This window comes from Neopsephotus bourkii, unplaced genomic scaffold, assembly GCF_033783945.1.
Source record: "Neopsephotus bourkii isolate Nb327-2 ecotype Australia unplaced genomic scaffold, CSIRO-AGI_Nbou_v1 NB_951, whole genome shotgun sequence".
Taxonomy (NCBI): Eukaryota; Metazoa; Chordata; class Aves; order Psittaciformes; family Psittacidae; genus Neopsephotus; species Neopsephotus bourkii.
This window is the reverse complement of record NW_026901445.1, coordinates 2212971-2230025: the sequence shown is the minus strand read 5'-3', so window position 1 is coordinate 2230025 and position 17055 is coordinate 2212971. Positions and strand designations below refer to the sequence as shown.

At 42.2% G+C, this 17055-nt stretch overlaps 1 protein-coding gene across 7 annotated transcripts in view; it reads left to right on the top strand.

The window, feature by feature from the left end:
* MARCHF8 (membrane associated ring-CH-type finger 8) overlaps positions 1–17055 on the top strand; it is a 103203-nt gene that overhangs the window by 67486 nt on the left and 18662 nt on the right. For all 7 annotated transcript variants that reach the window (XM_061358799.1, XM_061358798.1, XM_061358797.1 and 4 more), the window contains one exon: positions 14175–14225. In XM_061358799.1, coding sequence (XP_061214783.1) covers positions 14175–14225 — 51 coding nt within the window. The remainder of the gene's footprint in view (positions 1–14174; positions 14226–17055) is intronic.

Here is a 17055-nt window from a genome sequence, read left to right as displayed (position 1 = left end):
CTTTTGGCACTGTGCAAATCATTGAATTGTGTTGTCAGTAAGAAATGGCCATCTTGAGTTACTATTGCTCACACAGGAGTGTGAGCAAAGGGGATGGTCTGAAAGACAGTCCTGGGAAAGCATTGTCTTATTCAGATCTGAATTCTGCAGAAAGCCCAGAAATACATGATTGCAAAAATGACTTGGCAGGTCTGTGCTGTAGAAGGGGGTGGTTAGTGATAGCATAGCAGGCTGGGGATGTAGCCAGGTGTTTCAAAGCACAGCCTTACCAGGTTCTTGCCATACACTGGTACTCTACTAGTATAATGACTTGAAATGTTCACAGCACCAGCAGTGCAGAATGCTGACAGCACGGTGAGTGCTCATGAATGATACTGTCCCCAGTATTCATCTTCTGCGTCATCCCATGTAGACTTCTCTGGACATGCACCAGTTGGCTGCATCCTAAAGCCTCAGGTGAGGCCTCATGTGAGACCAGCTATGCTTCCCTGACAAAATGTTCTTGACTTACTGCTTAGAGTAGCCTGCTACACCTAGAGAGTTTCTTTCCTTTGTTTCGGTATCAAGAGTTATGTTTTGGAGAAAGAGAGGGTAGTTGGCTGTGCATATGCTTTGGGTAGGTTTTTTTTATTAACAAACTTCATGTATATAAGTGTGTGCATTCACACATGCATGTTCTTTAAGTGGCCTGGGGTAAGTAGTCAATTGACACATGAATTTCCTGGATAATTAGCCAGAAACTCTGAATAGTGACTTAATATGTTATTTTTAGTAGTAGATTTATGCTTTGAAAGATTCTTGTTCTGCAGTTTTAAAAAAACTACCTTTTAAATGAAGAATACCTTTTCTCTTAGCTATGAATCATCTTTCCTCCTAAAGAAGTGTTTCCTTAAGTAGTGTTGGTTTATTTCTGTAAGGATGGTTGTATGTGTTGCTTTTTAAAAATATTATTCTTTGTGTGTTCTCTGAGCTTACAAACAATAGTCCTAAGAAATGTAATGTGCTTAAAGCTGTCCAGAACATCACAGGTTAGAATTTTACAAGGATCTTATTCTAACCAGTTTGGCTAAGTAACTTCAGTGGGGTTTGTAGGGCCCAGTTCATAATTTATCTAAGTTTGTGTGATCATTTAACACTAAGGGAGTTTGAAATGCTGCTGGTAAGAATATTTTGCCAAGTGATAAAAATGGGAAAATGAAATTTCAGGCAAAACCAAGCTGGTCTGTGCTAAGTAGGTATTAATGAACAGGTCTGATAACAACAAGTGCTCTTTTGAGAGCATTTTGTTCTCTCATGTGCTTTTGGCAACATCATTTTAAATGTTACTAGAAATGTCCTGAATGCTTTCCCAGAATCATTTGGGAAGTTACTTCTCTAATTGCTATAGGGAATGTTGTTTGCCTTTACAGTCTGTGCAGTCAGAAATAAGTTAACAAGCAGTTATAATATGTTAAGATGGAAAGGGTGGAAAAGAAATAAGATAAAAATGAGATAAAATCCCTGAGCAAAATAGAAGCAACTCAAACTATCAAGTTTGGTTTTGGAAGTAACCAGTTTTCTATTATTGTTTTGCATCTGTTTTCAGATTCAGGAAGCCTTTGTATTCTTGGCTAGGAGATGATTCTGTGAGTCACTGTTTTAACAGTATACGTTGATGGTATAATATGAGTTAGAAACCAGAGAAGCTTTATGGACCTTCTTAGCTGAGCAGAGGCAGCGATCCAGGCATGTGTGTCACATCCAAGTTGTGCATGATGCGCAAACCACGTACCCCCTGCCACCCTGCCCAAGAAGCATGTGCTAGCACACAGCCTCGTCCCACAGTAAGCAACCGAACCTGCGAAGTCGTGTAAACACTGAGAAAGGCCAGCTCTTTGGAGAGTTCATCTGAGCTGCAGGCTTCCTGTGTCTGTTGGCAGCTTGAGAAATTCCAAATTGCCAGTTGCCTAGAGGGTTTTTTAATCTGTGAATGTTTAAAATAGTCAGTTGCTTTGGCATATTGACATGTGTAGTGTACCATGAGAATTCCAGCAGTCGCATTAAGTGCAGTTACTTCACAAAAGATAGAATGTTATTCATCTTAATCTCTTTATAATTGCTGGCTTCCTATGTTTGTATCTTTCTGTCTCTGCTGTAAATACATGAAATTGTTTAAACAGGCTTTTTGCTGTCACACAGGTAAGGCTAATGCATCTTGCTTCCATTATCAAGAAAGGTGTATATTTTTGGATCATGTCTTTTGTAGTTTATGTAATTTGATCCCTGAGGGAAGGATTCATTTTTATGTGTTACATCACATAAAGTCATGCATCCATTTCAGGCAGGTTGTCTGGCAACAGCAAGATAAGAACATCCTTAAAACATGTTGGATGCCAAACTTTGCAATCTACTTTCTTTGTTAAAAATAGGGCATGTAGCATGTGAATGGTAGTAAGTGTGCATATGAATGTCATTTTAGTGAAATGTGTCAGACTGATGGTCTTATGTACAAATTTGCTCTTCAAAGTGGGGCAGCCTCAGGTCAGGAAGAGGAAGGCTTTCACGTCATCTTCTAGCTCAGACAATTAAAGAGGGAAGATCTCCATTGTGAAATGACAGCTAGAGATGCAGGTTATCCATAATCAGATGCACTTTGTGGAGCCTTTGGATGTAAAGCAAAGCTATGTAAAAACCAGAAAAATGGTATGTTGAAAAAGTCTGGAGAACAAAGCCATGGAGAAACGAGTATTTTTGAAGATAATACTTTCCTTACCTTATCCACTGTATGGCTGGACTCAAGAATGGCTCCAAACATTGTATCCCATGTGCTCATTAAGACCAGACCTGGCAAGGCTGAGCACACATCAATACACAATGAGTAAGGACGTATGCACAGTTGGACCATATCTGCATGCCTGTCAGGTTTACACAGTATCAGGCACATCCATGTGAGCTCTGAGAGCTGTTAACAAGGCAGGCGGGGCCATGAAGCGCATTGTGCTTCTGACCACATCGTGGTGCAGACACGGCAAGGCAAGAGATTCTTCTGCTGTGTTTGCCTTGTTCTTTGAATTCCCTCTCATTTACAGTTCTTGTCTGTGATCTGTTAGACTCCTTGACTTCCCTTCCCAACCCCCTGAAGGAGCTTGTGCTTTGAATGCCTTGAAGTCTGTCATTAAAGCCATTCTGTCTGTAGTCTTGCTTTTGTTGGTTTTTCTTTCCAGTTAAAGATACATGATCTTGTGATTTTGTTTCTCTTGCTGATGTTTCCAGGCACAGCTGTAAGTTCAGCACCTGGAACAAAGCTTGTTAATTCTCCAGTGTTTTACTTCCAGCCTTGTTTGTTGCCTTCAGGTTGTTTTTCTGAGTTTGTCTTCCCCTATGTGAAGTGGCTTGATGTGAACATGAATGAGCAAGTTAATGAGCTGAGTAATCAGCAGTGAACTTGCTATAGATTTTCTACTGTGATGGAAGATCTGAAATCTTTTACTGGGTTTCTGCACTCATTTGTGAGTTGCTCATCTGAGAAAATCAAGTGGGATCATCCAACAACAGAAAATACTGAGCTAGATGGAGGGGTCAGATTGAATTCCTTTTTCAGTATTTATACTGGGGCTTCAGGAAGGCAAAGAAGGAAATAGGTGGTGTGATTTCCATCAACACCACCACCCCCCACCTAGTTTTCCAGTGTCCAGGGATAAATACTGCAAAAGAGCAGAGATGCAAGGTATAGATGTCATTATGGTTCTTTGATTAGATGCCGTTCTTCTTCTAGCTACATGCAAAAATCATTGATGAAACTTTGATGATATTTAATAATATTTTATGGACAAAATTTGAAATGAGCAAGGTTTAAAAGTTTGCCATGCGCTGGCTTTTTAAGCTGTTAGTAAATTTATTGCTCTTCCATGATAACCTGGTGACTGCCAAAGAAATAAAGGCCATATTCAGTTCATATGATACAAAATACCATTTCCTACTGAAGTAATTACATGTCGAGCTCTGTCAGTCACAAGATCTAGTGCTGACAAAGCTTTTGTAATTTAGTAATCCATTGGTTTTGACAGGTGAAGAAAATAATCCACAAAGCCTTCTCCCATTTCTTTCCTTTCATTCTACTCATTTCAGACAATTTAAGTGCATGTGACAATATTGTCAACAACAACCACCTCTCTCCCCAGACTAAAAGTACATGTTCTTTTTATTTCCTACTGTTCGGGTATAGGGTTGCAGGACAAGATTAGCAGAAATTCTGAAAAGAGGTTTCTAGGAAATCTGATACAGTTATGAAACCTGAAATAATACCTGGGTGTGTGTGCCTTCGTGTTTGTAGAACAACTGTGCATTCATGATCTGTCATGGGACTTGATGGGAGAACGGAGTTTCACTCCTGACTTGCTGCGTTGCTTTTCAATGGTCCTTCAGCACCTCACCATTTCAACAGTGTTTTGTCTCCCATTCTGTAATTCTCATAAGATCTAAGAATGAGAATTGCTGTATGAATGGGAGCAATTATTACTAATCCATTCTCTTCTGCAAAGTTTTTTATTAAGTAAAGTAACCATTAACCTGGAAGACTTTGTTGAAATGGTGCCTGTGCCACTTGTTGATAACAGTAAGTGATTTTACTAGATATCGATCTTGTGCTTAATGTATCATTGTAAAATGCAGTTGGAATGCACAAAATGCAATTAAAATGGCTTTCAGGTTCCACATAGAAAACCGCAAGTAGGCAGTGCCCTAGCCAGTCTGCCCTGATTTGTTTAACTGTATCTCTGTTGGGCTGAGGCATTAATACTTACCTTGTGGGGATCTGCAGCTGGGGCACTGCAGTAACGGCATCTCCAGGTCTATGAGCAGAGATACAGATGGGTTTAGTATTAGCTGTACTTTAGGACTGAACACAGGTGGTAGTCAGGGGTGTAGCCAGAAAAAGGCTACACAAGCTATGAGACTGCTTCCTTTGTTGTCTTATATGTACCTGCCTTATTGACTGAAAACCAAAGTGCTGGAAACACAAAAATATTTTACCTGGAAACTTTCCCTTTTCCATCTTGGCAAGGACATCCAAGTTGCATTTCTTTAGGATGCCCACTTGCTGAGGCTGTATTACTTCTACCTCTGAGTTTGAAGAAGGGTTGTTGTGGTACACTGGTATTTGTAAGTGCACAAGAGCAGCTATGGCTGCCTGTATTGTTATCAGTGAGTGGGGACCCTCCTTCTGGCTCACATGATAGGAACTGGTGGTTTGGGGTTCACAAGTCTTCTGGGTTTGGCTGTGTAAGTTACACGGCTGTTGTGCTTAGTGGAAATGGATATCTTCCGGTAGGGAAGCAAGAGCAAAATAAATGTAAGTTCTGAGTATGAAAGACTGAGGTAAAAGGGAGAATGGGAGGGAGTTGTCAGTTTCTAGATCTCTGAACTGAGAAGTCAGAGGTGTCGTGCAAGAGTAACCAAGAAATGGTGGCAGAAGGGAAAATGAGCCAGCAAGGTGGAGAAGGCAAGATGAAGAGCCCTGCAGGAAAGCAGATGTGAGCTGAAGCAGGGAGCAGTTCAAGGGAGAGATGATAGAAAAGGAAAGTGAAGTTGGGAGGGTTGCAAGCAAGTGCATCCAAAGTTTAGAGGAACATGTCACCATAGGAAGGGGTAGCAGTTTTTCTGGTTTTCAGTAGTTTCCCTGCTTATGCCTTCCTCTGTGTTTCCCTAGAGCCAGGCTCTGATGGGAAAGTCAGAGCAGCAGCTGGCAGTGAGTGGCTCAGGAGAAGTTACAAGTTGCACTTGTAAATTTTTCCTATTAGGTTTTTTTCTTTAAAGTGTCTGCCAAGCAGTTTTAGTTGAGCAGGATGATTTTGAAAACCAGAATTCCAAATATCCCATACAAAAAGACTGATTGGCTAAGGTAGAGTGACGCTTTAACTGGTGGTAATTGTGTGGTCCATGCTGGTGGATGTTGCATTTGTCTTGACCTTTCATTCAAGTTCAAAGACTAATGCTTTTGCAAGAGGGAAGGAGAGATTGTTTGGAGCTGTAATTACCAGATTAGAATATGCCCTACTGTGCAATGGAACATACTAAACATCTCTGAAGACATTTATTTGTTGGGTAGTGATAGTACCATAACAGAAACCATTTCTATGTCAGTGTTAATTTGTGAATAATTGATAAAAGATCCCAGGATGAATGTAGTGGTAATAAATGAAGTATGAAAAGTGAGCTTTTGTTTGTTTGCCTTTAAAATAATGTTTATTTGTTCCTCACTTACTAACTGTGCCTGCCATTAAAATCTACCTATCCCAGGAGTCCTTCCATGGCTTACAGCACTTTTGTATCTTAATGACTGGAAAATATAACAGCATCCTCAGTGTGTCAGCATGGGAAACACCAGCAAGCACTGGCTCTATTTAACGGCTTCCATGGTGCTTTTTCTAAATAATAGATGTTTATTATTTTATTTGTAAAAGAGAATTAAGCAGCACAGCTGGGCTTCATGAACTGTATTACTGAGAGATGTTCCTGTTGTTGTTTGAGGATTAAAAAAATTAACTAAATAGTTTTTTTGGTCCTTTGCAAGTAGCTGAAAAGAAAGGACTGTATTTCTTTCTTCAGCAGGGGTGCTGCTTGTGCAGTCGAAGTGAACTGGAAATTACTGTTGCACAGCACAGTTCAGTTGTTTATCTCTTTTCAGCCCAACACTTTCTGAAGTATGCATGTACAAAACTGTGAGACTTAGAGCAGCTGTTTCATACAATGTCCTCCATTAAAGGACAGGCTAAGACAGGGTCAGTTGGTGTCCAAGGGCTGAAGCAATTTTATCTGGATTATGGGGCTGCGGGCTGCTTGGTAGTTGACAGGACAACCAGACTGAAAACTCTGTGCATTATTTGCCCGTCTCTGTTGGATCTGATAGTGGCTGTGAGGTCAGTTGTTACTCCATAAAAATATGGCTGAGTCGATGCTTTTCCTGCTTCGTGTAAGTAGCTCTTTAAAGTACAGATTTTGGCCAACTTGGGCTAAAGCTGTAGTGAGTTTCCAGTTCATCTTACTGATGTGCCAGCTTTGTGTGATAAAGAAACTGAGATGTGAAAGAGCACTTAAGTGGCTAGGAGTCCTTTAGGAATATCACGGTTACCTAATTTCATGTTTGCGTGCATTCTGTAATCCCTAAGGGAATGTATTTCAAGACCACTTTTTTGTTTAAAAATTGGCGCCCGAACAGGGACATGACAGAGAGCCATGACTCGGCGACCGGTGAGGACGCCCAGCCAAACTCTGAAAGGCTGCAGCAATTAACCAATACCTGACTGAGGTAAGCGGCTGGGAACGGGAACATGGGAAATTCAGTATCCCCCGAGCACAAATCGGTGTTCAGAGTGCTAGTAAGATTCCTAGTGAAGAAGGGGGTTACTGTGACTGAAGATAGACTGAAAGACTTGTTAATATGGGTCTTGACCCATGCCCCTGAGGTGACATTGACTAATATTTATCAGAAAGGAATATGGGACAAGATTGGGGTCTACCTTTGGGACGCAGCCACAAGGGATGATATGGCGGCCCCCAAATTGCTGGTTGTATGGCTCTCAGTCTATGAGGCATTTGACAGGACAGCACAGGAGGCATCGGCATGATCAGCACCTCCTGTCCCAACAAACAACACTCCGGATCCTCTCAACCTGGGGTCAGTAGACCCAGAAACTGAGCCAGATCTGTTCCCACCTGATCCTGGCATTGGCTGTCATGAGACTCAAGTTTTGCTGGCACTCTCTTGCGTGTATCGATCTGTGGGAAGATATCTGTCCGCAGGCTGCAACAGCAAATGAGCCAGGCAAAGACGACCCTTTTGATCCCGGACCAATCGACCCTGACAGAGAACCCGACCTCTACCCCCCTGACCCGCGTAATATGTGGAAAAACATTAAAAAAGAAGCGAAAAATCAAGGTGCTGTGAACGTGTCCCAAAAACTGAATGCTCCACATCCCGTCCGTCACGAGGCGAACCACGGGCTGGATGGCGGAGAGAAAACGGCCCTCCCGCAGGAGCCGGGATCAGGCGGCAGTGGCGGCTCCCCTTCGACCGAGGGGCTGCACCTGGTGGCAGCGGTGGGATCATCATGGCTTGACTTCTCAAACGAAGATTTGGGAAGGGCTTTTACCCACGCTTACTACAAGCGCGCTGATGACTAAGAAGGCCAATGTGGGATAGGCAGTTCCGGCTACAAAAAGCACAGCAGAAGGTCTTCTTGGGTGGAACAGGTGGGGCATGATTCTTACTGCGTTGTCTTTTCTCCTTGAGACTAGTTCTTCGTGAGCTCTCAAAGGAGTCAGCGGCATTATGTATGGTGTGCCTCCAAGTCTCCCAATTGGAGGCCAAGGTGGACCACTGATGGTAGTCAGTATGGCCAAGGCTAAGGTATTGTTTCAGGAAGTCCTTATATCTCTTCTTTGGGGCACCTCTCTTGCGGCTACCGGTGGCAAGTTCACCGTAAAACACGATCTTGGGGAGGCGGTGATCCTTCATTCTAGAGACGTGCCCTGCCCAGCGCAGCTGCAGTTTCAGCAATATGGCCTCGATGCTGGTGACCCCTGCCTGTTCGAGGACAGTGACATTAGACACATAGTCAGTCCAATGGATGTTTAGAATTGTACGGAGGCAGCGCTGATGAAAGCGTTCCAGGAGTCGCAGGTGATGACGGTAGATGACCCATGATTCAGACCCATATAAAAGAGTAGACAATACAATGGCTCTGTAGACACTGATCTTTGTACTTTTCTTCAGGTGTTTATTACACCAGACTCTTTTATGGAGTTTTCCAAAGGCTCTATATGCCTTTGCTATTCTGTTGTCTATCTCTTTGTCGATCGTGGCATCCGAGGAAATGATGCTTCCCAGATAGCTGAACTGCTGAACTGTCTTAAGCTCTGACTCGCCGATGGTAATATGGGGATGGCGATAATCTTCTTGTGGTGCAGGTTGGTAGAGGACTACTGTCTTCTTCAAGCTGACTTCCAGCCCAAAAACCTCAGCTGCCTCCGCAAAGCAAGATGTTAAACGCTGCAGAGCTGCTTCTGTGTGGGCAACAAGGGCGGCATCATCAGCAAAGAGCAGTTCACGGACAAGATGGTTTAGGGTCTTAGTGTGGGCCTTCAGTCGCCTTAGATTGAATAGGCTGCCATCAGTACGATATCGAATATAAATGCCGTCTTGTTCGTCGAGGTCTGCCGTAGCCCTTTGGAGCATCATGCTGAAGAAGATTGTGAATAAGGTCGGTGCGAGAACGCAACCTTGTTTCACACCATTGGTTATTGGGAAAGGCTCAAAGAGTGCATCGCCATACCTGACTTGGCCTTGCTAATCCTCATGTAACAGAACAATCATTTTGAGGAACTTGGGGGGACAACCTAATCGGTCCAAGATCAGCCATAAGGAGATAAGGATAAGGAGCTGCAGAACATGGACGCGCCGCCTACACCTCCCCGCTGCCGCAACCTCAATCACTCGCACGCCGGCGGCAGCAGCAGGCTCCGGCAGGCTCCCACCCTTGTCTGCCCATGGGCAGAGGGCTATGATACTCGTCCTCCCCTCGCCTTTGTGTGCTCTGGCAGGCGCAGGTATGTGCTGTGGGGCGGAGGGGGCTCTACTCCTCCCAGTGAGAGGTGGGAAGAAACACAGCCTCTGTCCCTGAGGTTTTTCACCCACAGCAATGGTCTGTTAACAGATAACGATTCAGTCAAACATGCTGCCCTTCAAAATAGATTTTTTACTATTAGCTCAAGGACATGGTTGTAAAGACTTTGATGAGATGTGTTGCATGAACCTATCTGATCATTCTGAGTCTGTCCATGAGGCAATTCAAAACCTAAAGGATGGAGTTCAGAAGTTGTGAGGGGACAGTAGCTGGAATTGGCTAGAAAGTTTGCTGTCAGGATGGGGCATCAGTGCATGGTTGAAAGACATTATTAAAATCACAGTAGCCTGTGTAAAAAACTTTTTATATATTTAAATCACAGTTCCTTGTTTAATTGCTTGTATAAATTGTTTAATCGCTAAGTCTATTAACAAAGTTTTGTTAATTTATAAAGAAGGGGGAGATGAGGGGAATGCTGCAGAAGCTGCTCAAGTAGACCTGGACGAGAGCCTGGACATCTGGACTCTTATCAGCCACAAACCTTGGAAGAAGTGAACCATAAAGTTGGGAAGAACTGGAGAAAGAACTTTGGGTGGAACCAAAGAAAAAACATCAAGATAATTTCTGAGGACTGTAATTTTGGAAACAGGAGGATGCTTAAGACAAGATAAAGAATGTGTAGTCAAGAGGAAACAGAAGTGATGATGTAATGAGTAGTGATAGCAAAAAACTATTTTTAGAAACAATTACTCAAAGGCGCATGGACAGTAATGTGATTGGCTGAAAGAGTGCGTGATCAGTAAGATTGTTTTGTGATAGAAAAGTACCAAAGGAGCTAACTGCTACTAATGGCTAGGCAGAGTACTATAAAAACCTGTAAGCTCACTCAATAAGGGATTTTGTTCGTAGCCAGGAACAGAATCCGTGCCTCACTTGCCACAAGATCAGGTCTGGTAAGGGGTGCCATCCTATATAAAAGATGGCCCATGTGCAGTAGGGACCTTAGGCATGTTTATCCCTAGTAACACTATGGTAATAAATAAGCGAGGATTGCATTCTTGAAGGTCAACACATGCTTTTTAACCAAGCTGTGATGACAAAGTAAATTTTTGGAACCCAGGTGAAATAATAGCTACTTCATTTTTAGCCCCTGGAGTAGCTAGTGCTTGAGCTTTAGCAACATCGAATAAGTTAGGATGTTGGCTTGATAAGCAAACTAATGCTACAGCATTCACGCTCTCTGCGTTGCTCACTGATGTTGACTCTATTAGACACGCAACTTTGCAAAATAGAGCAGCAATTGATTTTCTCCTCTTAGTATATGGACATGGGTGTGAAATTTTGGAAGGAATGTGTTGCATAGAGCTATAACTGGGTGGCTATCCGGTTAAGGGAGGATTGATCTTTTTGCTTGCTCTCTTCGCCATCATATATGTATGTACCTTGCTTGTTACAACATATGCAGCGAATGTTATCCCAAGCTTTTGAAAGACGCCTATACTGCATTGCAGAAACAAGAAGGGGGAACTGTGGGTGTTGAAATGTATTGACACTGTCAGAGACCATGGGAAGGAGGAACTACAGCAGGCAATTAAGAGTGACCCATGCCTGACTGGTACTTGGAAGATGTTGGAACTGGCAAGGAACAAAGATGTCGGAACTGGAAAGGGTGTTAAGAAAATCAGATAGACCTTTCACCTGATGTAACCACAAGGCAAACGCAGATGTGCTTGGCTAATTGCTTGGAAGCATATAGATATCGTGTAATCTTAGAATCATAGAATAGTTAGGGTTGGAAATGACCTTAAGATCATCAAGTTCCAACCCCCCTGCTATGGGCAGGGACAATAAATGATCCAGCTTGCACTCTACCTCTGGGTCCGTGTCTCCATCCTCACAAAAAATGATCACTATTTCAGTGACAAAAGCAGCTGTTTATAGTCGTCTACTGACTGAAACCTTTGATAGGTATGTTTCCAACAGTAGGTCAATAAGGACAATATGAGCATCTGTCTCTTAGAGGCTCCTGGCATCCATCAGATAAAATCAGTTCTGGGAGCAGAGGCAGAAAAACTAGTTTCTGTGGCACAGCTAAGAGTATGTTTGTTCTGCATCATTTACCATGCTGTGCAAATACAGGTCTTGTCCTCCAGCCTATTTGTGCTTATTGAATTTTAGCGCATCCTTTTCAACACAGGTGCTTGTGTAAGTTCAGTCGTGCTCCATTGCAGGCTGCTTTTTCAGCTAGACAGCAGTATTTTGGGGAGTGTTGAGTTAATGTGAAGAAACCTCTGCTCTTTTTATTTTTGTCTTTAGGAATTTCACCTAGAAGTCTTTGACACCTACGGCTGGATTTCAGACTTGGCCCCTGTGTGGAGCTGTATGTGTTGCTTCAGGCAGATTTTTGGCCATGGGTACCACTCTTCACTATTATTTTCCCTTGTCCCATAGTCTTGCTTTGTTTACCTTCTACGTGTCCCTAGAAGGCCAAGCACAGCCTGCTTCCCCCCACACCACACATACAGGCGATGACAGGTTTATGTGCCTGCCAGCTTGTGTTGGTCTCTTATCATCATAGCTTGAGAACATGTCTCTGACCCCTTTTTCTTCATTCTGACTTCTGTAGCTTCAATGAACTTTTTTTTCCCCTGTTGCTATAGTTACACTGCCTTTGATGAAATCAGCTAGATCCTTCTCTTACGGTTGGAGTTAGTTCTTAGCCCTACTGGTTCTGGCAGTAGTTCCATCCAATGTTAGTTTCATGTAAGCCTCGTGTCCATATTTTTGGACTTCTTTGCATGTTTATTTCTCTTCCAGGAATACTGTTACCTATGTAAAATAAGCTTATAGCCATCTCAAAAGTAAAATTAAGCCTTGCAGGCCACAACTGTTCCAGACCTTAAACTGATCCATGCTGACTTTTAGGTTGTCCGTCAGTCAAAATTGGTGGGGGTTCCCTGGTTGCTTCTCCTCTGTTCTTCTGAAATATTAATTTACTGTTTTCTGGGTATTCAAACTCCCACATACAGAGGTTTTCAGAACACTATATTTGCTTCTTCAAGTTTTTAAGGGAGGAAGTACAATTTATATCTGTCAGCTGAAGCAGTGCCTGGGACTGTGCTGAGAGACAAGCAGTATTTATATATATATATATATATATATATATATATATATGTAAGGCAAGGACAGCCTGCTTTTGTAAGTACATGCTGAAGTTTTTAGCCTTCCTTTTCTCAACACAAAGCTCTGAAGTTGCTCTGGGCATATGTTACAGGAAGAAGTGTATGAGAGTGCATGGATCTCAAAGTGTGGGCATGGCTAGGTACCCAGCCAGCTGGTCTGACTTGATGCCGGCTTCAGTCATTGAAGGTCAGTTGAATTGCAACGAACCATAGGCAAGAGGTCTGAAATTAGTGTGCTATGCCCAAGGCTGTTCTAGTAGTAACAGCAATTGACTATTAAGGGGTTTGGGGTTTTTTATGTCCCCATTTGTTAATATACGGGACTACTGATCTCAAGCTCTATATAATCAGTCAGTGCCAATGAGAACTGGAAGTGAGTGCTGTCAGTGTCTCAAGTTAAATTTATTCAGGAATAAAGGTGAAAAAGTTTGGCTCCTAAAATCCCAGATGAAAAGATGCACTTCTAGAATCTCTGACCCAGCATAGAACCCATAGGAGAAAGTAGTAAATTTACCCTTTTTTTTTGAAGGTTTAAATCTCAAACCAATTTGTATCCTGGCTTCCCAGACTTAAAGAACATGCGTACTGATCTGTAACCAAATGTGGTGACTTGCTCTGTTCATAATATTTGCTTAGGAAAGAAAAAAACTTTTTGCAGAGCAATTTCAAGGCTCTTACCAGTGGCGCAATTTTGTTCATTTACACATACGGTAAACTGGGAAACCAGGAACCCTTAAAGAATGAAACACCTAGGTGAAACCTACAGTTTATTTTGGTAGGAGATAAGATTGTCAGCCTTACTAGTCACAGTGTGCACACTGAAAAGTGAGTAACAGATACAGTCATCAGTGATACCAGTTTTGAGAATTGCATCTTCTGCATTTTCATCTTCCAGTTTAATTCTGAGTTCTCTGGTAAAAAGGATGTTCCTCAGTAATTCTGCTTTGTCTCCAGAAATGACATGCATGTGGTTATTCACAATTGTTTCCAAACATCACTGTTATACTTCTGGTTTTCTTTAAGCAAGTGCTTTCAGTTTTAGTGGTTGGATGTTTGCCTTTAGATATAGATGAAGCCTATCTGCTTCATCTGAGAAAAGGGTTTGCAGTATTCATAGAGAGAATAAATCATTGTTCTCGTATTTCTCACTTTGCACTTGTCTTGCCTCTGTGATTTTCTGCAAGGTAATATCTTGTTAAGCAAACACAGCAATTTAGTGATTAGCATAAATCAGGTTCATGTCAGTAGAAGCAACATCCTTAAAAGCAACAGCTGGAAGTCTTTCTCTGTGGAATTTTTTTTCTACTACCAGCTTTAAAATATCTTCATAACTGTGATTTGTTGCTGCTGATCACTGTTGCTAACAGCGATCCTATTCTTCCTCTTTCAGAATGAGAAGGCTTTGGGGCATTCCGTGAGCCGCTCTAGTAACATTTCAAAGGTATGTTCCTCGATATGAACTCAGTCTTTGATAAACTTGGGGATACTGGGATTTCTTCATTTCAAAACCAGGGTAATATATGCGGTAATGTAACTAGTAAAAAAACGCTTCTTACGCCTGTCTGTTATTGATAGTTGCTTCTGTGAAACGTTAGAACTCTGGTGTTTTGTAGATACTCTTTACAGGTCAAATGAAATGGAAGCTACAGTAGGTTTTCTGTTTCACACTGTCAGCCTCCGTAGCTTGGTAGGAGCAAGATAGATGACAAACGCCTGAGATCATATCCTGGGGAGAAAATTGCTCTGAAAACATCACTCAAGTACGTTCTTTTATACCATCAGTTATCTAACATAATCATAGAATCGTAGAATAGTTAGGGTTGGAAAGAACCTTAAGATTGTCTAGTTCCAACCCCCTGCCATAGGCAGGGACACCTCACACTAAACTATGTCACCCAAGGCTCTGTCCAGCCTGGCCTTGAACACTGCCAGGGATGGAGCATTCACAACTTCCCTGGGCAACCCATTCCAGTGCCTCACCACCTGCACAGTAAAGAACTTCCTCCTTATATCCAATCTAAACTTCTCCTGTTTAAGTTTTAACCCATTACCCCTTGTCCTGTCACTACAGTTGCTAATGAAGAGTCCCTCCCCATCATCCCTATAGTCCTCGTTCAGAAACTGGAAGGCTGCTATGAGGTCTCCACACAGCCTTCTCTTCTCCAGGCTGAACAACCCCAACTTTCTCAGCCTGTCTTCATATGGAAGGTGCTCCAGTCCCCTGATCATCCTTGTGGTCCTTCTCTGGACTTTTCTCTGTAAGATATGTGTAGCCATGCATCCTGTAATATCTATTGGATGTGTGCTTATTATTTTATTGTCATTTCAACACTGAATTATTGTTAGAACCATGAAATCCATTGCTGTCAAGGCGTGACTGTGTAAGTATTTTTAAATGTTTGCTCTTACAGGCCTGTATCTTGTAAGTGATGCATGATGCTCTACCCATTCAGTATACAGGCACACTTCAGTATAGCCAATGGACACATGAAAAGCACAATGGCTTTGTTATGCAGTTATGGAGAAAGTATCCTCTGTCCCAGATAACTTATTACAACACAAACTTTACTCCTGCATTACCATAGATGAGATTTTTAATTAGCTGGAAGCCTGATGCCTTTTTGCTTACACAAGGACAGTTGCTTAAAGCCTTCATGCAAGCAAGATGTACTAATTGACCATTTTTTTTCTGTGGTGCAGAAGCCTCAACACTTTGTTGCCACAGTACGTTGCTGGTAATAGTGGCTTTTAATGAGAGACTGAATCATATGCCTGTGACAAGCTCAAGTCCCTCTTTCTATTCTGGGCACTTCAGGATATAGGAAGCTATTCATGCCTATCTCCAGCAGAGGAAACAGTGGTTGAAGTTAATTTATGGTTTATATGGGCACAGACAACTTCCATTTTGCAAGATTAGGCTGGGCTTAAACCATGATGCTGGGTATCTGAAATAATGAGCAGGGCAACTGTCCAATGCACAAGATACTGACCAAGCTAAAGGTGGTGTTATTGTGGAGTGATGTGGGATTGTATTTTCCATTCAGCATCAGAAAATGGGCATTCACAGAAAAGGATGTGAAATAAATACTGTGTGAGTATAACTTCTCCTCTGTGCTTCTCTAAGTTGGGACTGTGCCTGTTACTTCTTACACTGGCTCTTCTCAGGGATCTCTCACTGGGTTTTCAGGCATTGTTCATCATAGACGGTAGTTTATCATTAAGTGTACTTTTCCCAGGGTGTCTGAAATTCAGCACAAGCCTTTTGATGGCAGCATTTGGTACCCAGATGAAGCTGCACAGTTCATTCTTAATACATTGGGAACTGGTAGTGTGGCACTGCAGTGATGAGGTCCTTGCACTCTGGCAAAGCTCTCCCTGGGAGTGCTGGCAAGTGAGATCTCAATATTTGCATTCATCTTGATACACTGAAACATCCAACATGATTGCTGTGCATTGCAACAGCCTAAGATCTCAAAGGGAACAAAAGTAAGCTTTGTCAATGGGTGAGATGTTTTGATTGCAAACATGAGCTTCCCAGAGGTATTGATGTTCTTGGGGTTCCTCTGATGCCTCCGTGTCTGATCCATTCCTTGAACCTACACCACTCTGGAGATAGCTTCTAACGAGGGCAAGAGGTAGAAATCCTATAAGTAATATCAGCCTCTTGGTTTATCTCATACAAAATGCTGCTTTGCACATCCAGTCAGCTCAGTGCTAAGCTGCAACACTTCATTTTGCAGTCTACAGGTGGGTTGGCTGTTGCAAGCAATTTGTAGGACAAAATCAATTATAGTAGATACAGTAGTGGGATGCTGCACGGAAGCTTAAGTACATGGAAAAATTTTCACCAGCTCTGAGGTCTAATAAGAAAGTGCCTTATATTTTTGTTTAGAATAGTATAATATCCTAGCCAATAAGGCAGATTGAATACATGTGAAGGTGATAGTATGGGAATGCTTGGCTGCCTGTGTAACCCCTTCTGAAACCCACAGAGCTTGTTGATAGTACACCATTCTAAGAAGAGCTATTTAACCGAAATTGAGTTTCATCAGCTGTATGCTGTATTTCCAGATACGTTGGGGGTGTGTGTGTGTGTGTACAGAAATAATGATCACGCTTCCTGCAAATGACACATTCAGCTATTATTTTTCCACCTAAATCTAGATCACAGCATACCATTGTTGCAAATCTGCTACAAATGCTTGGCACTGATACTTGATTCAAAGCCTTTCTGGTGCTAATATGTCGTTATGAACCTGCTGTGATTATTA